Source organism: Macrosteles quadrilineatus, unplaced genomic scaffold (assembly GCF_028750875.1).
Source record: "Macrosteles quadrilineatus isolate MER2022 unplaced genomic scaffold, UCM_ALF_1.0 Scaffold_4__1_contigs__length_99947679, whole genome shotgun sequence".
NCBI classification, from domain to species: domain Eukaryota; kingdom Metazoa; phylum Arthropoda; class Insecta; order Hemiptera; family Cicadellidae; genus Macrosteles; species Macrosteles quadrilineatus.
Genome location: NW_026542597.1, coordinates 38,721,229 through 38,746,795, shown reverse-complemented (window position 1 = coordinate 38,746,795; position 25,567 = coordinate 38,721,229). Strand labels below are relative to the sequence as shown.

Genomic DNA, 25,567 nt, shown 5'->3' with positions numbered 1-25,567 from the left:
TTGCATTTTTCACTCAATCGAAATGATTAAATCGGTTACTAAACAGCTGTTTTTTGGAATTAGTAAATTTGATAACAATTAAAATATTGTAAGTCATATAGGAGGTTATCTTTATATGAAAAGCTTATTTATTTTCATTTCCCAACTTAGTTTGTTAATTTATGTTGTAATATGAAGGAAAATATAGTTCATGACACGGGGAAAAAGTGTTTTTTGTACCCTTGCTTATTTTCCGAACCTAAAACTTGAGCTCGGTTCGTAAAGAGTCCCTTACACCTCAGTGACGTACAACAAAAAGTACTTTATAAAACCCCAATGGTTCTATGGTTTGATTTGGTCAGTTTGGTCGTCTGAAGCGCCTGTCAGTTCTGGGGGTGGTTTGTAGCGTGTAGCGGCCCGACGCTTCTTAGTTGTCCGTCAACCGCCGCGACGCACTCACTGCCTCCATGATCCGACACTTTAACTCTCGTCCGACGTGACGCCTAGGTGAGTTCATTGACAACAGCATCTTCTTGTCTATTACTAGGAGCGTGTGATATATATATCATTAGGTATATATATTTTGCCAACAGGGTTATTTTTTTGTGAAAGTATTTTAAATGTCAGATGAGGTTGTACTTCAAGTCTTCAGTTTCTTACAATCGGGTTAAATTAACCCTCGGTGATATATCAAAATGTTTTATTTAAATTGGAAACAAAATGGTCAAAGTTAATATGTACCAATTTCCATACTGGTAGGTTAGTTTTTCCTTGCCATTTCAAATACAGTACTTGGTTTACAACTGATACTCGTAAATTTAAAGTCTACAACAATGTTTACACATAAAAATTATAACAAACTTAATAAGTAGTTTTATTTAGTTTATATTTATGTGCATTACATTGATATATGCGATTAGCTTTCTAGTTAAGAAACGGTGCGTTTGTTTGCACATAAATTGGTGAAATGTGATTAGGTAGAATGCCATTCTACTTTAGAAGTTCGGATATCTTTTTTTAAACGGCCTTAATTATAGATTCAGGTCTATTTAAGTTTATATTAATATTGTTTGATATTATTAATTCACTGGCGTGGACACAGAGGTTAATATTTTGAAAATGTGTGGAATTTGTTTTTTGTTTAAATGGATTTCATGTTTATTTCTCGATGGTTTGGAGCCCACCTAGCTCTGTCTTTATTCATTATTATATTGAAACAGGAACATAATGTAGCGTACTTACCCTTGATATGTGTTAAACGTAAAACAGAATTAGGTGCCTTTCCTAGCTTTGCAAAGGCCTCAAAATATAGTAAATACCACCACCGCAGCAAACCTGCCGACTAAGCGAATTTCCATTTGTCTGAATTGATTCCAATTAAATCTATTAAAATAACTTTAAGTTTAACGAGTACCTCGGTTTGCTGCTACAAAGAAACTAATAAAGTGTATTTTTAGTAAAATACTAGCTGTACCCGCGGGCTTTGCCCCGTTTAACTTCATAAGTGAGCTTGTTCGCATGGCTCAATAACGTCCTGATTGAAGTTCGTTTGCTACGCTCACTCACCTTTTGAATTTCCTTCGTACTGGATACGTAACCTCCATTAAAAAACATGTCTGAAAAATACAGGGTTATTTCAAAAGAATGGTACAAAACTAAACGGTTGGGTACTGTTTTATATGGGCTTTTTATTAAATAAAAACCCAAGTGGAGGAAACACATCTTTTTTCAATAAAGCCATCTTAAGAGAGAGAGACTCTCCAAGAAGAACTTCCCACCCTGATTCACCTCGCAGGGTGGCAACATGACAACATTATAATATCATAATTAACTTTTACGCATAGCATATACAACGGGTACGCCTGTTCCGTGATTTCAAACAACTGATTTGTATGGCAATGGAAAGGGCATGTTTATAAGTTTGTTTTGACCTTAAGAGGGTTTTGATCTCACCAACTAACAACACATCTCCATTTTTTCTATCACCTTCTAATGTAGAAACTCTAGAGTTTATAGACTTTCATTACTTGGCCTTTCCACTTCATTCTTGGTCCTCCAAATGGTCGCCTGTCTTGTGGTACTCCTTGGAATATACTTAAAAGTTTATGTGTCTTCTCTCCTCCACGCATCCTAGTCTTTACTTTTGGATAGCGCGCCTATATCTGAGTGTTTATACATATCTCTTAATTATCTTTTTTTGTCTTATCTCAACCTCCGTTACCTCAAACTGGTCCATATGTTTTTCTCTGCACTCTATTCCTTAACCCAAAAATAATGTTTTCCGGATTCTTTGGCCAGTGTCCAAGATTCTGAGCATTGCTATGCTACTGGGATAGTTACTGGGCGGTTTAAATTGATTTTGGTTTCCATTGACAGCCATTTGGACTTCTAGAGCTTCCCCGAGTCTAAACTAGAAGAGGCAGGTGATAAAAGAAAATGGGGATGTGTTTTTAGTTGGTGAGGTCAAACCTCTCTTAAGGTTAAAACAAACTCATCCCACACACCCTTTTCATTGTTGTAAAAATCAGCTGTTAAAATCACGGAATCTGGTGCACCAACCGTTTAGTTTTGCACTATTATTTTTTTAATAACCCTGTAAGTAATAGAGTAAAAAAAAAACTAATTGCAACAGTATTAAATTTTGTCTAAAATGGCTTCTTGCTTATTTTGCGAAATGATAACTTACTAGGGTACCTGTTGCTCGAATTCAAGCAATTGCTAAGTATTACGGGAGTTATTTTAAAACGATTAACAGTCATAATTTCTGATGACTTTAAGGGGAGTCGCTACTCAAATTAGTGAAAAATCTTCAAAAATTCAAAAAAAAAAATTGTTCCTAAATTATTTTATATATCTTTTAACATTATAAAAACCACCCAAAATCATTTTTACATACATGTACCTAGGAGAAAAAAAATAAAACAAACTGTTTTACGGTGCGACAAAGACAAGTAGGCTAATGTAACCAAAGGCTTATAAAAAGGTATGTGCATATGTTATTCACAACTTAGCCCTAAATAAATTGTAGTTTATAGCTTTTTGCATTCTTATTTGTTTGTTACCATGGCATTTAAAAAAAAAATTACCAAAAATGTTTTTTTTTAACATATGCTAATTATTTTGTATAGTAAAACACATCTGCCGGAAAACATCTGTTTCCCGAAAGTTGTGTTTTTCTACGTTTCAGCCTAAAAACTTTTATATTCCAAAAAAACTACTTGAGCTACAGTTCTGAAATTTTGTACACACCTTTTGCATATATAAACCTAAAAGAACACGTATTTTGAATCCATTTGGTAAATTTGTTTTTTATATATAAATTAACAAAAAATTTTAAAAAATTAAAAAATATTCTCAAAATTTGCTGTTATTTAAAAAATAGTAAATGTTTCTGTAATACAATAAAAATAAGTGATATTAAAGAAAATTTAATGCTGAACAAAAGTATACCATTTCCATTTGTGTAAGGTTTATGGTTTTCTTTAAATATAAATTTTAAAAATATTCCGAAAAAACAATAAAACCCACTTTTAGGGCACATAAAAAAATATTTTTTATTAAAATTTTTTTGTTTTTTTTTTGTTTTAGGTCTATCTTAAGTATAAAAGCCTGATACAAAATAAAAATTAGTTAAAATAACAATTTTAGCGATTTCAGTAGTGACTCCCCTTAAAAGATACGACTCAAATATTATGGAAATACTCAAGATGTATGTAACAGTAACAGATCGATATAATTAAAATTTCTTGTAAAATCTCATCATTTTTCAAAAGCTGATCTTGTTTTTTAGTGTTTTCTACAAATAGACTTACTCATAGCCGCATTAGGTTGTCCATAATAACGAGTATAAAAAAAACAATATATAATGTTTCCATAGTTTGCAAATCGGCTCTTTCAATGATTACTAAGAAATGCAGCACAGTGTTAATTCAGTTTTCTTTTTAGTACAGTATATCAAATTATCCAGGATCTCTCACTTTTTTACATTGTAATATTTACGCCAAACCAAATTCAAATAGTAAATATTTCATTTCAACCATCAGTAAATGTTTGTAGCAAACTTATTGACTGTTTACAAATTATCATATTTTTTCTCACTTTTAATTTCTAAGAACAGCTGGAGTTTCATTACAATGTTTGTTTCCCATGTTATTCTTATGGAGAAATACGAAACTTTAAATGGCCCTAGGGCCTCACTCTCTAATTATTTCCCTAAAAGAAAGTTTCCTGCACAATTTCACGTTACGCTCTTTCCAATGACACCAAAAACATGTCAATCGGTTCAGTATTTCGGAGGAGTAATTGTCACAAAAAAACTGCTTGCGTATTAAATAATTAACTAGAGGTCGTCCAGTGGTCGAAAACACGACCAAAAATATGTAGGCATACAGTTGGATTATTTAGCTAAAAGTGGTTGAGTTATGTTCGAATATCTTTGAAGATGAGCCTTTTTGGCTGTAGTGAGTGTGATCATGTGTTCAATGTTCACATGTCAAATTTTGAGGTTAAATCAAAACAAACAAACTGGCATATTGTCCATTAGGGGAAATGTTGTATTATTTACGAAATAATGTTCATTTAAGATCTAATAAATTAATTTTGTATATGTCATTGTCTGATTTATTAGAACACATTCAGTATTAAGGCTACTGCATTTTATAAACCAAACTCTAATCTTGATTCATTGGCCTATTATGGGTCAAAACTCATAACAGGCCAACCTATAAAGCTTTATCTCGTCATCTCGAGAGTATTATAATTCTGACCCCTCACTTGAAACCCTTAAAAGGTGGGTATGGGTCTTCAAAGAAACCATCACTTAATTTGAAGACAATAATTAGATAACAATCTATTCATGCATTAATTTGGAATTAGGAATCACGTCTATATTTCACAGTAAATATTCTCATGACCATGTGATTTTATTAAAGTACTTCATATTATTATATTAAAATCATTAATAAACATTTAAAAATGAAATAAGTAAGGGTAAGTATATTTAACTATTGTTAATTAATAGCTATTTACATTACAAGTGTAGTAAGAGCGTTTTTACATCACGCAGGTGAATGTTGTGTGCATAATTGACCTAAGTGATGTAAACACGCTCTTGCAAAACGTGTAACGTACAAGATTTTACCTGGCCCGACAATACATGGGGTTACGTACAAATTTTTCATTTTTCATTTCACTCATCTTCTAACAGTAACGTTCTTTTACAAACAAAAGCTAGGTTAGGAAAATACTTTAAAGCATACCAATAACATTCAAGGGCACAGCTGATTTCTAGCGTTGAACGTCGTTGGCTCCATAGAGGTATATTTTTTTAAGTTAAGTATTCAATGTATTTAAATGGGTTTCATTACCTCACCGAGTGAGTTTTTTTCAACTTTACATCACTCGAGAAGTAAGGAAGTTGTATAAATCACGTAATATTGTCTGTAATAGGCTATAGTTAGGGATAGGGAAGTTTAACATGGCGGGTTAGGTAACAGAATATACCTAATGCAAGTTTTTTTGTTTTGATTTAACCTCAAAATTTGACACGTATGAACACATGATAGCACCAGCACTAAAAAGGTTCATCTTCAAGGATATTCCACCACAGCCTAACCGCTTCTAGCAAAAAAAAATCCAATTGTACAGACTTCTCTATTTTTCACCCCACACTGTAAATAAAACATGTGACTGGAATTTCTTATATTTGTTTTGATTTTATGTTTATATTTCGTTGTTAATTCGTCACCAGCATGGCAACCCATAAAGCCCGTGTAAATTATTTTCAAAATTTCAAATTCATATTTTTTTGCTTATTTTTGAGCCTATTTTAATTTTAAAGGGATTCTGCATATCTACAGGAAACTATCTTTCTAACAGTAAGAGTAGATTTTCCCTAAGATGCACACCAGCTGAGAAAAAAAGTTTTAAAGAAACATGCTTGCCTATTAATATACATATATAGATAGATTTCTAAATTATATTGGACATTTAAGTACATTGAAGTAAAAAATTACAATGAATGATTATTTTGTTCAAACAAAATATATTTTCTCTAATAAATCCCATACAACAGGCCTTTTGTGTTACGTAGTATTTTTTAACAGCCTATATTTTATACCTTGGGTTTGTAGCCAAACGAGTGATGTGCCATTCAGGGACCTCGTGGAAGTTGACAGGGTTTCAAGGGCTTTGTCTTTTCAAATGACTTTCTTTGTGTCGTCCCTCTCATGGTCCCCCCAACAGCGTGGTCAGAAGCACTGATATATATTATTTATCAAAACTCTTAAAGGTAAGGTTTTTACACTTTCATTACCGGTACACGGGGTTTTATCAACATCGGAATTTACAGTAAACCCGATGAGCAAACAATTTATCTAATTCTGAGAAATACATGGTTTTTATTTGTATTAAAACAATTTTAAAGTCACTTGTTGCTAAAAAAAATAGATCATTGTTGTTTGGAAAGGAAATGGTTTCTGTCGTGTCCGCCGTGTCCTGCATCGGCATACGCTGGAATTGGACAGCTCAGAGTTAAATTTCAAATGTGATCATTATTTTCCAAACTCTTTTCATCCTCTCGAAATTTTATGTTGTAGTTTAAAAAAGAAATATGAATACATAATTGCAGTTAAGACCAAAATTGGTTGCACATCATGCAGTTTCAAGCTATGTAAAAGTTTAAAAAATAAATTAACCTTTAAGTAGTAAACGTTAGCCGGGTCCTGGTTATAAAATAGTGTACACTCCCAGAAAATGTTGAGTACATTTAAGATACGCATCACAACAAATCCTATCACAATACTGTAGTATTTTATCCATATTGGGTATAATACCCTATCAAGTACCTTTATATTTCAAATGGACGTCTTATTGTGAAGAAGTGATTCTTTGTCCTTGTCTCTAGAGACTGGCCCTCATTCACTGATAGAATGGTGAATAAGGCTATATTGCTTACCAAAGGAACAAAATATCTCTCCGATATTGTTTGAAAATGGTAGCTTATTCCTATAAAATATTCCGACTCAACATAAAGTGGTAGTTTCACTTCAAAAAAGGAATACAGTACGTATTTAGTAGTTAAGATAAGAAAACGTGTTGATAAATTGTTGAGTGATTTTAAACTAATGAATGATAAGATAACGGTTACATACGAAGTGAAACTTTTTGACAACAAAACCATATCTTAAAAATATCATATACCTACTGTAGTTATAAAAATATTCCCTAAAGCTATTCTTCTTAAGAATTAGTCTCAAGGTGTTCTGAATGCAAAGTTTTTTTAAATTCTATTAATGATATGGAAGTCCTTATTTAAAAATATATTTCAAATAAATGGTATTAACGATTAAGGTGACGCAGTACTCCCTATCCCGCCCATGTTAAAATGACAGTTTTTAGGTACACATAACTTTTACAAATATTAACCTATCAACTTGAAATGTTTGTACTAAGTTTAATACATTATTACCAACAATAATATGAAGCGAAAAAAGTTTTTGAGCAAAATTAATTTTTTGTATAATTTTAAAAATTTTATAAAATATTTTGTAATTTTTTAACATAAAATATTTTTTTATTTCAAAGGTTTTGGTTGTCATGGAAACTGATTCGTATTATTGTTCCTTATCATATGAGGAACACACACACCAATTTTTATTGAAATTGGATTATAATTGAGGAAGAAAAGTGTACCTGACTAAAAACCACTTGACTTTCGGAAAACGACAAAAGTGCCCCCTGTCACGGGTAGTAGGACCCTTGGGCATGCTAAAGTAAGAGTGTATAAAAGTCGCTGTATAGCTTAAAATAATTTTTTCTTCCATAATATTTGGTATGTACGTGTTCAGGAAAGTGTGTTCTACAAAACTAAATAATAAAAAATGTTAAAAAAATTAATATTTGACGGCGTACCCTCTGCGTCTTGATTAGTAGTAGGACCTTGAACATGCTAAATTAGGCTGCAATAGTTTATAAAAGTAGCTGAAAATTTAAAAAATAATTTTTTTCTTCCTTAATTTTTATTATTTACGTGTTCAGAAAAGTCTGTTCTACAAAACTAAATAATAAAAAAAATTTTAAAAATTTATATTTGAGTACTGTGTTACCTTAATATAGTACTGTAATTGATTATAGTTGACGAATATAAACTAAAATTATCATAATTATTATAGAAATATTCTAAAATTGAAATCTGTTTGTAAATCTAAAAATACCTCTGCTATCAAAATTATTAGAAAATGTGCTACTATGTTTAACACTATTCATAGCAACCGAAAAACGTATTTCGTATTTAATTCATAAGCAAATGACCAATAAACGCACTTGATACATGAATAACCATTTCAAAATTATTTCGATTCGACCTTGAGAGGGGACAAGTTGCCGAATGAGAAATGAACTCAGACAATGAAACGAATTGAGCTTGTCGCCCATCTCTTATTAAGCGGGACGTTTTGTCATCATTCAATTTAGCTTTCCTGAAAGTAGAATCCAATTATAAAACTCTACATGCATGAGCTAAAAAAATAATTTTTGTGTTTAAAATGTTGCAAATTATGTTTAAACTGACTTAGTTTAAGTTAAACTAGTGTCCCTGTTGCTCGAATTCGAACAATTGCTAACTAAGTATTACAGGCGTTATTTTAAAACGAATAACAGTCATAATTTTTGATTACTTTCTATTTCTTCTTTTTAATGGTGTTATATGACATTCCTATGTTTCCATAGTTTGCAAAACGGCTCTTTCAATGATTACTAACAAATGCAGCACAGTGTTAATTCAGTTTTCTTTTTAATAAATCAATTTATCCAGGCTCTCTCGCTTTTTCCATCGTAATACTTACACCAACCCAAATTCAAATTGTTAAATATTTCAATTCAACCAAGTCAGTAAATGTTTGTAGCAAACTGTTGAATTAGTATAGTCAGCTGAATTAGTTAAATTAGTATGTACAGTTAAATTAGTACAGTCAATCTCCAACAAAAACAGTCAAAATCTACATTGACTGTTTTCAGTTAACATATGTTCTTCTTCTCACTTTTAATTGTTGACCACAGCTGGAGATTCATAACAATGTTTCTTTCCCATGTTAATCTTATGGAGAAATACAAAACTTTAAAGGGCTCCAGGGCCTCACTCTATAAACATTTCCCTAAAAAGAAAGTTTCCTGCACAACTTCACGTTACGCTCTTTCCAATGACACCAAAAACATGTCAATCGGTTCAGTAGTTTCGGAGGAGTAATTGTCACAAAAAACCTGCTTGCGTATTAAATAAGTACTAGTTGCTCTGCCCGTGCTTCGCTACGGGATGAGAATGCAGAAAAGAATAATTCGGTTTTAATATAAGACTAGTGTACCTGTTGCTCGAATTCGAGCAATTGCGAAGCATTACAGGCGTTATTTTAAAACGAATAACAGTCATAATTTCCGATGACTTTATAAGAGTCGACTCAAAGATTATGGAAATACTCAAGATGTACACAGCAGTTAGATATAATCAAAATTTTTTGTAAATATCTATCTTTTTTCAAAAGCTGACCATGTTTTTTTAGCGTTTTCTACAAATTTTCCTAACTCATAGCCGAATTAGGTTGTCTATAATAACGATTATAAATGAAAAAAAAAACATTATTTCTTTTTCTTCTACTCTACCTACTTGGTTGTGTTCTATGACTTTCATGTTTCCATTGTTTTAAAATCGGCTCTTTCAATTATTGCTCAAGAAATGTAGCACATTGTTAATTCAGTTTTATTTTTAGTATATCAAATTGTCCAGTATTTCTCACTTTTTCCATTGTAATTTAAAAAATTACACCAACCAAGTATCGTCTACTACAGATGCAATACGCCAAAGAATATCGTCCAAGTGCAATCTCCAAGAAGTGGTAAAAAAGGCAGAAACCAACCCATACAATAGATATAAGTTAACTCCATAAGAAATTGTTTAAGAGTTACTATGATAAGTTTAAGATAAGTTTAAGAGTTACTATGATAGTAGGATTTTCCACTGATTTGGTAATAGAACATTATATTGCAAAACATGGCACGATTCAGAAGAAAGTCGATTTTAAAATCAGAAAAAAAACCATTGCAAATTTTGCAATTTTAAATTGCAAAATTATTTAACTTCATTTTGACAAATTTAGTAAATCACAATTTAAATATTAACAGCTGTTTCATTCAAAAGTAGTGCAAATGTATGCATATGGTCGTAATGTAAACAAATCTGAAGAGGGAACTTTAAAGGCCTCTGGGGCAGAGCCCCAAGGGAATTTACCACATTTCTCTTTTGATGGCTCATCTACAGACCAAGACCTTTCTTTAGAGACCCCTGCCGAGTTTCTACGCCCAACCGTTCTCTCAAATTAGCTGTCACAAAGAAAACCAGTTTCAAATTAATATATGATACTATAAGAAACAGTTACTGCACACTTACCAGGAAAATATAGGCTCAATCGTCCTTATTGATCATTTAAATGAATATCTCTTAATGTATCACTATCATTTATATAGTGTATTGCATTTAAAATATATGCAAAAGTATAATTCATTGACCACATGGCACCAAGAAACAATTATTCTCCTTGTAAACAAATTAAATTAAATAGTAGAACAGCATTCCTGACAACAGCTGGAGTTTCATAACAATGTTTGTTTCCCATGTTAAAATGAAAGTTTCCTGCACAACTTCACGTCACGCTCTTTCCAATGACACCAAAAACATGTAAATCGGTTCAGTTGTATCGGAGGAGTAATTGTCACAAAAAACCTGCTTGCGTATGAAATAAGTATATAATAGATAGATGTACCAGATTCCCCTAAAGTTCTTCCCAATGGTAAGGATTTAGTGTACACTCTGTATATAAAGATATTATGCTCTGTAAAATCAAATTGTTCTGACACCTTTCCTATCTTATCTTATTTGAATAAAAAAAACGTTCAATGATGCCAAAACTGGAATAAAATGGATAAAATATCGACGATTCAGAAAATGTTTATAATGAGGTGATTAGAAATATTGGTCAAAACCGTGCCATGTCACTGAGCTTTTAACAATGATAAATAATTAATTAGTATACATAAAAATTTCGTGATGATAGGACAGAAGAAAAGACAGCATAATGTTTGTCATGTTATTACTTTGGTGAGGTTTGTACAATTCCTAGAAAGTAACCCTCTCGTGGGGTGCTTTTAATTTGCTAGATTTTGTGGACATGATTTTAGTATGAAAAATTTTCATTTGGATATTTCATTATTATTTAACAACATAAAACGCATTGTCTGGTCTAGACTGACTTTCGAACCAATAAAACTCATTGATGATTGACTTATCTTCGCCCACTTCAAGACATATATCCAACTACTAGTCCAGCCAACTGTGAAGTTTAGGAACTACAAGTTTCATTCATATTTCATAATAGGGATATTGTAATAAGTAAAGTAGTTTCTCTGAGGTTTTGTTTGAATTTTCATACATTTAATTTTAACATTTAAAAGAGCTTTGTAGTTTAAACATTGAAATTCGTACTAACTCATGAATATAGCAAACACCACTTCAGTATAGTGGTAGTGAAAATAAAACTGAATTGTTACGATGTTTACTCTAAATCCTAGTCGTGATAGTAAAATATACGGACTGTGCATTGGGAGGGGGCAATAAAACTAAAGTGTAATGCATTTTATGCAAATGTGTTCAAATTATTGGGGAATTCATGTTAGTAGTCAAACTTTGGTTGGATTGCCGATTTTTAAGGAAATGGTAGGTATTTGCAAAAACATTACGCTCATCTTTGCCTCATACCGTATTTTTAGCTAGGAATAAATTTAATTGTTTCCTCTTTGATTTAGAAAAATAAACTGAAACTACAATGCTGGGTAGAAAAAACTGTAGTCAAAATATTAGAGTAACCTGATCTACAAACAAGAGAAGGCTTAGGAACATGTTAAATTGTAATGGATTAGAAGGTTCACAGACAAATTGCAATGTAACTGACAGACGCCTTTGTGCACTCATTTAGCAAAGATATCTAAGTGCTTTGCTAAAAAAGCGAATATATAAATTTTATTAATATGTTATCTAACTATTTGCTTCCATATTTTTGTCTAAATGTTACATTGATTATTTAAGTAGCTCATTTACAAGATGATACTATGTAGAATTAATCTAAGAATTTTAAATTGTTAGGTTTTCGATTCGGTTGAACTAGGACGTGCTATTTTTATTCGCGTTAACGTTTTTTTACAGGAGTATTAATTTGTTTTAACATAGGTTTTAACATAGTCGTTTTTAGTATGTGGCAATTCAGAATTAGTATCCGTGTATTTATATCTGGCCTTATTTTCTTTGACTTAATTATTATATTTTTTCTAAAGCTTAGACAAAATAAAACAATCTTTCGTTAGGTTTTCATTGCATAAAATATTATTCATTTAATGTATCAATAAATGATGGTAGGTAAAATTCGTGTGTTTAAGTGTTTAAGTAGGAAGAGATTAAATATGTGGTTTTATAGCCACCAACCTCAAATCTTAAATCATTCAGAAGTTTATTTACTGTTGCAACTGAAGACTGAAATGTAAACATAGCTGATCTTATTTATATCAAACTAACATACGATACATTATTTTATTTTCCTACAGTTACCTAACAATGTACATGTTCTCTCACTGATTTGAGAAAGCAAAGTGGCCAATTCGCTTATCAATGAGACAATGTTAACATTGTCTCACTCTAATTACTTTGTCTCACTCTAGATTTGCAACGTGAAGGCACGTTTCTTTGCCAATTTATTTGTTTTATGGTAACTGTAGAAAAAAAGATGTGCAACTCAAGTGCAAAGTTCACTTTGCTCACTAGTTGCACAAATAACTATTTCACCACACTACGATTTTTTAGCCGTTTTACAAACGTTTATTGGAGGCCGAAAGCTATGGTATTGCTGTCCATGCCAGCTGTCATCGTTATTTGGGGACCAAGCTGGTTTTTACATCCCTAGGGCCGAAAACCAGCTGTTTCCTTATTTACTTAAATATCTATACAAATAATCTATAAAAAATTTCGTTTGTACATTGCTCAGAATTATATATGCTTAGATTATTTTTGCGTTTTATAAATTAAATCATCTGAAACAAGTCTTATCTCAATTTCTGTCTGTCACGGCCTGGAATGAATTTTACTCAACCTTCTCCTGAAATACGACAGTACCTATCAAGATTCAAATCATTTTAATGTATTCACTGGATTGGCAAGAGTGTCTTGTAAACTCACCTTAAAATATTCATTTTAGGCTAGGCCTATTCTACAAATGTTTAAAGTTAATAAGTTAACAAAGATATGGATTACAAAATGTGTTTTATTTAAACAAATGAACAATTAACATGCAATGAGAAAAGGCTTGACGTTACAATGAAAGGATTGACAATGGTGTATGGGGTTGAAATTAAATTGAAATAAAAAAATAAATTTGAATAATAACTTAAAGGTTCAAATAATTTAAATGTGACATCTCTCAGGGTAGGGTGTCGTGCTGGCTTGAATGCTGATAATTAATCAATTTAATAGCGTCCAAATAGGCCTAATTAAAATGTTAAATTTACACAATCTCAACAATGGAAAATCTAATTTTGGTGTTGTCCAAAAGGTAAGTCCAATTAGTACAAAATTTAAAAGAGTTTAAAGAAAAGGTTATACTTAAGTTTGAAGATAATGATTGAGTTGAGTCCTCTTGAGGTTTAGGCTAAAAAAAACTGTGATATAACTTGAAACTGGTCTTCTTGATGAATGAATTTGATTTAGGTAAAATTTTGAGTCCTTCTTCTAACAATTTCAACTTCTCAATGGCTTCCTTCTCTCTCAATTTCAATGTTCACATCACTGATTGTTGAACACATGGGATCACTTTCACTGCTTCTTAAATTTTGATTCCTTAAGGACTAATTTTGAAATGATATTATAAGAAATTTTGATGTATTGCAATTCTCTTACATATTTAATAAATAATTAGGTTGTGGGCGTTGTAAAAAAAATATAGGATATGAAATGAATATTATTAATGATGAATTGAACATATTAATGAAATTATATAAATTAGGAAAATGAATATTAGGACAGTCTTTCTGAGGAGTGATTATTAGGTGTATGAATAGAAGTTAACATAAAAAAAAACTTAATACTAAATAATGAATGAAATGAAATGAAATATTACAGTCTTAAGCCATTAAAATATGGCTCACTATTTTATAAATAAAATGACGGACGTTTAAAACCCCAATTTTGTGCGATTTGTGTCAAGTTTTCCCCCAATGTTTACCACATACGTCATTTATGAAATACTTATCATCTGTTTGGAGAATACGACATCTATGAAATATTGAACATCTGTTTGGATAGATTTTTTTTCTAGCTGTCACTGATGTGTTTACATTAAATGTTGTTTATTACTGCAACCGTTTCCGATCTCGTTTTGTAAGAAAATCCAAAACCAAGTGAAGTGAAAAATGTTGTCTTACATAACGGATTTAATTAATCGCAAGTGCAATAATGTGTAACTATAAATGAAATTAAATTGCTAGGTATCATTCAGGTCGATGTTATTTAAGTGGGTTTCATTACCTCACCGAGTGAGTTTTTGAAAAAAACATGTTATATACATCACGCTTGGGATAGGGAAGCTTAACATGGCGGGTTAGGTATACTAACTTAAATGAGCATATCATAATATTCTCAGGGCTAAAAAAGATTGAAAAAACGAATCGATCCTAAGTAGTAATTAGTCGACTTATGCTTATATCTCTCCACCAAACTTCGCACTCTAATAGTTTACGATATGGTTATTCCCGGTTAATATCACAAATTTAAATCGCATCTGAATAAATAATCAAACTTGAGTGGGAGTATGCGCATTTACTTCAAGCCATCCCTCTCACTAACATCAATTTAAATCAGGTGAGTAAATATTTTGTACTGCATTTATACAAATAAAAACCCATCGGGGTCGAGCACCATAATGTTCAAGCATTGTGTGCATTTTCTGTACTATGGGCGTTAATCCTATACTCTAATAGAGCAATGTTTGCTTGTATGCTTGCTTGCTTGCACAAAGATCTCGAAAACGGCTCCAACGATTTTCTTTAAATGTTGTAAATAGTTAATTCCTGGCCTAAAAACAAGTTTACTGCAGTTAGAACTGCCAACACAAGTCTAATTACGTAGAAAAATAAAACTGAAAGTCAAATTTTTTTTACATTAGTCTTATGGGTTGCTAAGTAACCATCTTGGTTGAATTAATAACAAGGAAAAAGTAAACAAAAGACTTTTAAGTTGTAACACATGTGTTCATAAAGGCATCTACCCACAGTATACTAGAAATTACAAAATACAGTACAAAAGCAAAAACATCACTTTGTTACTATTGGGCAATGATTATACTGAAGCTTACTCGATACATTGTAGTAAAGGCTAAATTAGCAGTGCGGAGTGTGGGATCTGTTATGACAATCAGATTAAGGTAGATTTCCCATCCTTTTGATTGATTTTCCCCGAGCAAAGCTCGTGTGGAGTGTTTGAGTAAATTAATGAAAAATTAAGAGAGAAAAAATAAAAGTCTTGTTTACAAGAAGAACAGAAAGGAATAATATTTATTTATATAATACAATGGATTATCTTTAAATCATCAGCTGTTTTAGTAATTTAAAAATTGTAAACAGGCTAAAGACAATTTTTAGATAAAAGAACTGAACATACTCCTGGCCTTGAAGTGTCCTCACTTCAACAGTTAGTTTAGAATAAAACACATTAACACAGTTTGTCGTAGGCTGGCTATAGCAGCTGGTTGCTTTTTTCTACTTCTGCTTTTCTACCTAAGCCATCTTTGCTGGGGATACAACTTAAATACGTTTGCTGGAGACCACTGAAGTCCTAATACGTTGAAATTATGATCATCAGAGTTTCGAAGACCCTTTGGAGTTTCATTATGAGACTGAAGAATATAAGTTAACAACAAGTCTTTAGAGTTCATAACACATTTCTTCAATTCAAAAAATTCTTGTTTTAATAATTCAACGAGTTGTGATTGTAAGGTGAGTACTTTTTCTGTAGTTTGTAATGAAGAGTAGCTATTGGTCAGAGCTCCATCGGAAGATATAACCACTTGACTGGATTGCTGGACTGTCTTTACTGTAGTGGTTGCACTGTGGGTTGGGTTAACGGCAGCACTGTCTGTCTTTTGGATAGCAACCCGGTCAGTAGGATGGGTGACAGCATTATCAGTAGGGTTTATAACAGCATGGTCACTTGGGATGAAAGCAGTGTTGGTTGGATGAATAGTAGCACTGTCACTTGTCAAGGTAGTTGAGGTCACTGTTGTATCTGTCGGTTGAGGTTTTGTTACTATTACTTTGGTATTTCTAATTTTCGAATTTGCGAACTTAGGCATAGTGTTTGCTACCGACCTCTTTATTGTGAAGAGTTTTGTTTCAGGTTGTTTAAGCTGGATGCCTTTGGTTTGAATCTCACTTGATGGGTTTGGTTTGGTTACATTCATTGCAGTGGTTCTCGGAGGTTGAGCTGGACTTGATGAGTTTGAGTTGGCTACATTCATTGCAGTTGTTTTCGGAGGTTGAGCTGGACTTGATGAGTTCGGGTTGGTTACATTCATTGTAGTGGTTTTCTGAGGTTGAGCTGGACTTGATGAGTTCAGTTTGGTTACATTCATTGTAGTGGTTTTCTGAGGTTGAGCTGGACTTGATGAGTTCGGTTTGGTTACATTCATTGCAGTTGTTCTCTGAGGTTGAGCTGGACTGCAATTAACCTTGGCCAAATAAGGGTTAGAACCAATTTTTGAAAGCAGCACTTTAATGTAGCTGGTGATGTGGATGAATAGTTCACTGATTTGGTATTCATCTTCAGCTAAAAGTTTCAATGTTCAAATCATCTTCACTTGATGTACTTACGATTCGATAAAAATAAGAATCAAAGTCTTCTTTCTTCTTCTGGGTTTCTTGCATGAGAGTCTTTAAGGCTTCGTGTTGCACAACTGTTAATGTTTCTTTTCGTTCAACATGTTGATCTACGATGTTTCTTATTTCGTTGAGACGAGTTTTAATAAAAGATGTGAGTCGTGTATAAGTTTCAATTTTAAAATCACTATTTGGAGATGCCATTGTACAAAGATGACGAGATGAATGTAAAAGGTTCACAAAGTGTAAATGAGTGGGTTAAGAGTTCCAATGTGGAAATAAAGAGTTCAAATGGGCAAGAGTTCAGAGTCACAGAAAACAATGGGTAAAATGAGGAAATATTGATGTATGAAGAGTTTAGTGGATGTGTGTAATATTCCAAATCGCTTAAATAATAGCTCGGTCCCCAGGTACTACTGAGTAAAGCGCACAATTTTAAAAATGGTTGGTAGGAGCCGCAGCCATAGCATTTACAGCAAAACCAGTCTTAATTTCGCGTCCCAGTGATCCAACCAAAAATTACAATTTCGTACAGTTTATTCTTTTACTGTCTTGTACCACACACATGCCAAAGGCCAATAGAAACATGCAAATTCAAGGTTATAAGAGGCCAACATTTTCTTAACAAAATTACCCGGAACAGATAAAAATACTTGGTCGATATCATCACACTTTGCTCAACCTGAAACAACATAAAAAATTTATAAAATGGGAAATTTACTTGCATCATGTTGAAATTCATTCGCCTAATGGGTCTTATGAAGATTGGGGAGTCCAATCGAAATCGATCACCACTACCATATGTTATACATCTGTTATATTTTCCGTCTTGTTAAAACAGAATCCCTATCATCAGATCATTTTGTATGCAACCACGTAATCAATGTATTGAAGATACATTGTAATATGTTAGTAGATTCTTTAAAAACATGTTATACAATTTTATAAAACAGATTAAAACAACTGACTAAATAAAACTGACTGAATCATTATGTTTATCGCAGAGGATACGCGTCCGGTAACCGGACGTGGATTAGGCGTCCGGCAGTTACTGTCATAACCTAACCTAACCAACCAAACTTGCTGATAGTGAAAAAAATCAAATTAAGGTTCAATTCTCTTCATAACATAAAATTATAAATGCCAAAAATTCTAACAAAAGATGTACAGTTAAGAAGAAATTACATTCAAAGCAAAATCTATGACAAAAAGTTAAAGTTACCGATGGGTTTCGGACCGGGGACCTCTCGCATATCTGTCGAGCACTCTATCCACTACACCACGAACACTGATGGCTGATGGCTCATCGTATCATTGTGGTAATGGCGTTCCAGGACCCCCTACCGGACGCCTAATCCACGTCTGGTTACCGGACGCCTAATCCACGTCTGGTTACCGGACGCGTATCCTCTGTGTATGTTTATTCTTCTCTCCAGTGCAACCTGAATTTCAGTTTGTTTTGTTCTTCTCTTTTCTTGATTAGTAACCTGTCAATATATGTATCAAAAATAATATTTAACCGGAAAGAAGTCTGATTATTTAAAATTTACATGGGTCGAGTTTGTTAGCTTTGAAGATGTTGAATCTTCTTTAACATCAACTAACCATTGTCAACACTGGGTGGTTAACTTGAGTGGAGAAGCTGAAAGGGAAACGTGCTACAGTATTCGTATAATCGTGCTAACGGACACATATATATATATGAATTTGAACGGATAGTGATTTTGGCCTCTAGGGACCTCAATGCGAAAAAGTAAATCGGTCCTGGGTCCAGATGGGAAATTCGCTCAAATGAAATTTTATCGAGTAATTTCTAACCATTACCAAAAACTTTGTTAACTATTTTTGGAATAATTTATTCGGTTCCATCAGTATTTTGAAGATGTGAGAAGGACGAACACAACCCTCTGAATGAAAAATGAGCTCAGACACTGAAACAAATGGAGCTTGTCACCCCTCTCTTATTAAGTGCGACTCTTAGTCATTATTCAATTTGGCCCTCCTTCAGGTGAAATCCAATTTTAACGATGGAAAGTAAAGGTAAAAAATGTGCGTCTCGGGTTCCACTGACTGGTTACATGTTTTATAACGTCAATCATATAACCCCAAAGATAAAAGCTAAAATTGTATGATTAAGAATTTAAAATAAAATATAAATCTATTTGTAGCCTAAATCAAAACTGTAAACCTGTAAGTGAATTTAAAATAAGTATTTGGTAAAAAAATATCGTGATTGAGGGCATAAAGTAAACTTTACATATCTCCACGGTTCTCTGATTTAAGTTTAGTGAAACGAGTCATTAAACCTCTAACCTCAACTCATTAAACCTTAAAGTTAGGATTTAATTTTAACCTTTTAATTTTAAAGACCAAAATTTAATGTTTTGCAACTGAGTTCTAATGAGCTATTGGTATCGAGACGTTAAAAAAATATGTATCCTAAAATAAATATTAAGTTAACACAAAATAAAACAAAGATGATTAGACGAAGGCCTAATTGTAATTTTAGCGCCCCTTTGACAAGTATTTAAATTATCAAATTAAAGACTAAGTGAACGTGACTAACGTAAGCTTAATATCTCCGTTTCACAACTAAATCTAATAAATCTAAATAAATACAGAACTTAGCGTATATTGTATCATTGTTTCAAAACATAATAAATGCTAAACGCACTATCAAATAGTCTAACATTTTGGAATTATTAGTAGTATATTGACAGCGTTACGACAATTATTATAATTTATTTAATTGCACAAGTGTATTAAAAAAGGACTTAACTCAAAGTTAAATTTGGTTTTGAAATAAACTTAGAACGCCCTAGGATTTCCGGACAAACTAACTTTTTACTTAAGTGATGTGAAATAAGACTAAGTTACTTTCATGAAGTTTTAGGAAAATAACATGAATGCGTTTTAGCAAAACAATATAATATTTAAAACACAGATTTGCGCTGGACTAAATATCTAGTGCAGTTTTACTTTGTTTTAATGCTAGTAGTGTTTAATTTCGTATAGCAGATTATTTATTAATTTACAGAAGTTTTGATATTCTATAAAATTTAGTGATTATAAATTATGAAAAAGACTAGCAGAGTACCCGTCCTTCGTACGGGGTTGGCATATAAGTACAAAATGCTTATTGCAGTTATGCTCAAGCTTCGCGTTTGCAATGGGTGAGGACACAGAATGATTTAAATTTACAGTATATTATAGTATTACACATCTACCATAGCCATAATGTTCTCACTTCACCCAAACAATAGAAAATTATTAAATGGGGTTCTTTAAATTTACGGTATGCTACAGTTTAATAAAAACCATAGCCATAATGCTCTATCACTGTACCTTAACAATAGAAGGCGTCCTTAGTCTTACTAATCATGCGAAACGGAATGTCAATCTTGGTTTTGCATCTCGTATTGTGGCTGTGCACTTCATTCCTTTATTGAATTTCTACAGGTTGTCATGGAGGCCGTAGCTTACAGATGTTAATATGTAATTACAGTAAAAAGTCAATATGCCCGTCCTTACAAAAAGTGGCCTACAATGATCCCGTCGACCACTACCAGTGATGATTCGCAGTGCCTCCTTTTGTTGACGTAGGACTTTGAGGCACTCAGGAGCATGGCCCCAAAGCTGGAGACCGTACGAAATGTGGCTGTGGAACAAAGAATGATATACCCTATTTACTTTTCTTTGTCTACTAATTTATTTAGTAATTGATTCAGTGAATGATAGGGATGGACGATTTATTTAATTCATGTCAGTACTATGTTGGCATAACAAATTTTTGGTTGGCAATTCAAATAATGTCAACCGGTGTTGTAGGTCCTAGAAAACTGTCCAATAAGGTGCAGGGTGTCAGTAGATACCAAATTGGATTCATATCATACCATATTATCCCAGTAGTGTACGGTTCAGAAACTTGGGCAGTGACCAAAGAACCGAAAAACCTTATTGCTGGGTTTGAGAAATAGAGTGCAGAGAAAATATACGTGCCATTTATGATAACAGAGGTTGAGATACGAAAGAACAGAGGGCGAAGAGGAATATTTAAATACCAAGATATGCGTGGACTTCTCCCTCTCCTTCTCTTCAGAAGATACATTAACTTTTAAAAATGTATTCCAAATGAGTACCTCAAATAAGACGACCACTTGGAGGACCAAGCAATGAAAGACTTCTCCAGACTGGGGTGAACATTAGCAGAGGCAAGGGATAGAAGAGAATGAGAGACCAAAATCCTCTTAAGGTTTCAGTGGCCACTGAGGTAAAATAAGGTACGGTAAGTGACAATATGCAATTAAAGGAGGTGTGTGGCTGCTGTACTTTAAACTAGTGAATTGACCGCCAATCTCACTTCAAGGCTTTTCAACACAATTGCTGTTTAATTGTAAAATTATCTGATTTAAAATGTATATCATATAAGCCTATAATCGAATAAAAGAAGTAGATGGTCACGTGACATTAGTTTACAAGATGATTTTCCCTATTAAAACTGCCAGATTTTTTTCTTTATGCGTGTAATGTAGCAGTTCTGGACTATATTCAATTTTAATCGACTTCTTGATTCCCGTACGTAAGACGGGCTAACAGCTAGTTATATATAAAGATGAGATCTTTCTTACCGTTTATTCGTTCTAAAATGAATATTTCACCTCAAAAACGAGTTCATATTTACAAAATATTGTAGTTCGTATGTCAGTTTATAGTAAATCACTTTACAAGCAAAAACACCCCGTGTGATGTTCGGTCACTAGTTTGTATTCCAATCTAATTCAAAGAAACCCATCTTGGTATTGAACAGAATAATTCACATGAACCCGTGTTAAATGATACCACGAAATATTGTGTACTGGACGCCACTATCTTGCCCTCTGGCTTTGGTTATGAAAAGTTCCAGCAGATAGTTATAAATGTGAGGTTATAAATCAAAGGTATTGCGACGGCTGGCCAGTCCATGTGGCCATTGATTCAATGGTTCATTGATTCGCACATCATTTCTCTGACGCTATTTTGTAAGAGTTTGAATAAAAATTTTGTAAATGTTACCGGCGAAATCTACTTGTAAATATTGACAGCGTTTAATCCAATGGGTTATTGCATATTAGGATCAATCGTAAAAATATAATAGCAATGTGTCACATACATTATACATTTTAAGGAAGGGAAGCTTTAAGTACTTTTGCTTTAAAAATGGTTATGGCCTATAACACTTTCAAAAACGTTTCGGGACTAAGCCCACCTCAGGCAAGAAAGATAAATTCACTTTCTATAACTTAAAATGAACTATAAGCAGATAATGGGATAATCTATTGTGATTGGATACTCCAATCAACATCAGACCCAACTAGAGAATGACATCGACGTAATGCCGTCTTTACTAAAAACAATTCTTTTAAGTAACAAAAAAACCTTACCGTATTTGTTTGTAGATTTATGTACATATTTCAGTTGTATAGCTATCTTCCTCGTATTACTGAAATTCACCTTCAAACTGTTATTATAAGTACATGGTGTTTCCTCTGTTTTTTCTAGTGTTGAGTTATTTTGGAGCACTGTTTAGTGAGTACTTCTACAAGTCATCTTACTAGAAAAGTAACTTAATGACAAAAAATCACCAAAATTTGTGTTTAATGTTGGCCTTTCTCTATGGATGTTTAAACCTTAAATGTTCCAGATGACTCAAGAAAGTGTAATCCTCGCCGAGGGATGCCGCTGTGGTCCTGGCTCCTGCTGCTTCTGCCTTCCCTCGGCTCTGCCCCCCAGGTGGACCAGCAACAGAGGGTCTCCGCCCTCATGGACGGTGACTTCATCATCGGTGCACTCTTCAGCGTCCACCATCAGCCCAAGCAGAAACGCGCGGGCAACACTCTGGTATGCGGCGAGGTGCGAGAGATGTACGGCATCCAGAGAATCGAAGTCACCTTCCAGACACTGGAGGCGATCAACAAGTAAGAAACTGTTGGACCAACCTCCTCACTTTTTGTTTCTTTGTATGTTAACAATATTTTGAAAAAAAAAATGTTAAAAAACTTATTTTCACTACACTACTATAATCGGGACCACGTAAGTTTGCAGTTGGTGGCAGCCAATCACAAAACAAGGCTAGTGCGACGTTGCCACATTGCCCGTTGACAACACTAATTAAAATATACCAATCAACATTTTCAAATCAGCTGGTATTATTAGATTTGGCAACACCGCACGGTTCTCATTGGTTCATTCAAAACCATATGGTAAATAGGCTCCTCCCTCAACCGCAACCTTACGTGGTCCCAATTATAATGAGCAGTTTTCGTTATGTGTTTACAACTTGCGAAACATCATATTTTCAACAGCTGTCTATTGTTTACTACCGAAAGTAACATTGTTTACGACCGAAAATTTTCCACTGTCAACAACTTCAAATATCTGTTATTGTGTTATCAATTGTTTAAATTTTCAACAACTAAAGTAAATGTTAACTTTAAATTGAAGGCCTAATCTAAAAAAACTCTATGAGTTTTGTAATGAAAAAAAATAATTATTCTTTGTAGTGAAGCGAAAAGTAACGTTCAAAACACGAGTGAAAGTGGTTCTATACACACTCTCGACCATTTAAAGTGCTCGATAAATCTCACACTTCAAACATGGTCTGAAATATGTAATGACTCACTTTCTACTCTTATTATGAAATATACTATTTCACCACTTCTCTACTACACACAAATAGAGATTTTGGTAAATTGATCGATTTACTTGGATTTAAGCAATATATGAACACACATTTTCAGTGTTTTGGGGAAAGATATTTAAGTAGGGTTTTCCATAAAACAGTGAACTATTAAGCTAGGATTTGTTTTTTTTGAAAACCATCGAATAGCTAACAATGGTTTTGACTCATCCATTAAATCCTGAAGTAATTTCTATCTATGATTTGCGATTTTGTTAATTTTCACAAATGTTATCGTCCTATTTAGATTCCTCTAGTAGTACCTGGCTATACTAATTGAGTAAAAACTAAACAAAAATTGAAACCTCAAATTGACATTTTATTGTGTGTATTGGTACTTTAAAATTATGCTTCACAACAGTAAGATTGTTTTAACCCCTCTTTCAATGGGCAAGAACCTTCGATTGGATCAAGAACTGGGCTACAGTAATCGCGCATAGCCTGAAACCATTAACATCTAAAAGGAGCGTTGAGTAATGCATCTATATGATTAACAAGCATTTCGTCCATTTTGTTTTTTCTTTCATGCGTTTAAAAGATACAAAAAAAACTATCTACATACAAAAAATTATTCGAAATCCTACTAATATTATAAATGAGAAAGTTTGGATGTATGGATGTATGGATGTATGTTTGTGACAAGTGAACGCGAAAAATACTGGTCGGATTGGGCTGAAATTTGGCATGATGATAGCTCACATTCCCGATTAACATATAGGCATATTCTTATTTCAAAAATCCTTTTGGGCTCCGCCCCAGTGGCTCTGGAGTTTCCCATGTTAACCTTATGAGAAATGGAATTATTGAATCTTAACAGCTGTTTCAATTAAACAAATTGGTTCTGTTCTATGATGTTCAATAGCATTAAAGTTACAAGGATTACCAACAGGGTGCAGCACTATTATTTCTTTTACATTTATGACAACAGCTAATTTGCAACCAAAAGGTGAGTGAGAGTAGCGAACGAACTTCAACCTGGAGGCGAGTTAGCGTAGCGAACGAGCTAACCTGAAGGCAAGTGAGCGTAGCGAACGAGCTCCAACCTAAAGGTGAGTGAGCGTAGCGAACAAACTTCAACCAGGACGTGATTGAGCCATGCGAACGAGATAATCTTGAAAATTAAGAAGTTGAACGGGGCAAAGCCCGCGGGTTACAGCTAGTTCAATATATATGGTAGTAAGGCTGATAAAGTAACATCAGTTGATATGTTCACAGAGACCCTACCATCCTCCCTAACGTGACCTTGGGTGTAGAGATCCGTGACTCATGTTGGTACGCCCCAGTGGCTCTACAGCAGAGCATTGAGTTCATCAGGGACGCCATATCTCCCGCCAGAGATTCCGCTGCCTGTGGTCTGCCTCTGACAGTAAGTTGGCAATGGAAATAAAGATTACTGATAATAGCTGACTATAAGTTACTATACGTTATATAAGCTATACATACAATAGTTATACAGGGTGAGTCTTCTAAGCTGTCCTAAACAGCTATAAATTTTATAGAATTAATACCTTATTCATTTCCTACTGTAATTATGTCTCCCCATTTGTTTTTTTTAAGCAAGTATGTAAAAAGTTTTCCGTAAAATACTCATATTGCAATGTGGGATTCGTGTGTTAAAGTTATTTTATTGTATTTTCTTCTACTAAGAATGTTATGTCAAATATATTTGCTTGTTATTAGGGCACAAAAAAGTTCACTAACAATTATGGCTATAAAATTTCCATTGTTTAGGAAATCTTACAAGTAGAAATTATCATAATATGTAATAATTTAAAAATGGACAGAATCTCATACGGGGTATTTTTGACGGTGAATTTCACAGATTCAGCAGTTACAGTGTAATGAGGGGTTACAAAACGAATTAAAATGAGCCGCAATGTAATGTAATATCACAGCCGCTGGTGCTGGTGCTGT

The 25,567-nt window shown here is 33.2% G+C and overlaps 2 protein-coding genes across 2 annotated transcripts in view; one reads left to right on the top strand and one right to left on the bottom strand.

Annotated features, from left to right (window-relative positions):
• Positions 1–362: 362 nt before the first annotated feature.
• Positions 363–16,751, bottom strand: LOC128992859 (mucin-2-like). Its single transcript, XM_054416602.1, has 2 exons — positions 16,068–16,751; positions 363–482 (listed from the first exon to the last, which is right to left on the bottom strand). The coding sequence occupies exons 1-2, from the start codon at positions 16,749–16,751 to the stop codon at positions 363–365; spliced, it is 804 nt and encodes a 267-aa protein (XP_054272577.1).
• Positions 384–25,567, top strand: part of LOC128992858 (metabotropic glutamate receptor 1-like) — a 105,103-nt gene continuing 79,919 nt past the window's right edge. Inside the window, exons 1-3 of the mRNA XM_054416601.1 lie at positions 384–486; positions 22,619–22,892; positions 24,869–25,019. Coding sequence (XP_054272576.1) covers positions 22,651–22,892; positions 24,869–25,019 — 393 coding nt within the window. The 5' untranslated portion in view covers positions 384–486; positions 22,619–22,650. The remainder of the gene's footprint in view (positions 487–22,618; positions 22,893–24,868; positions 25,020–25,567) is intronic.

Bases quoted from the DNA above. Each gene is read 5' to 3' on its own strand.
- LOC128992859 (XM_054416602.1), bottom strand. From the start codon at position 16,751: ATGAATGTAACCAAACCGAACTCATCAAGTCCAGCTCAACCTCAGAAA. The intron at 483-16,067 runs GTACTCACCTTA...GAACTCACCTAG, and splicing joins CATTACAAACTACAGAAAAA to GCGTCACGTCGGACGAGAGT.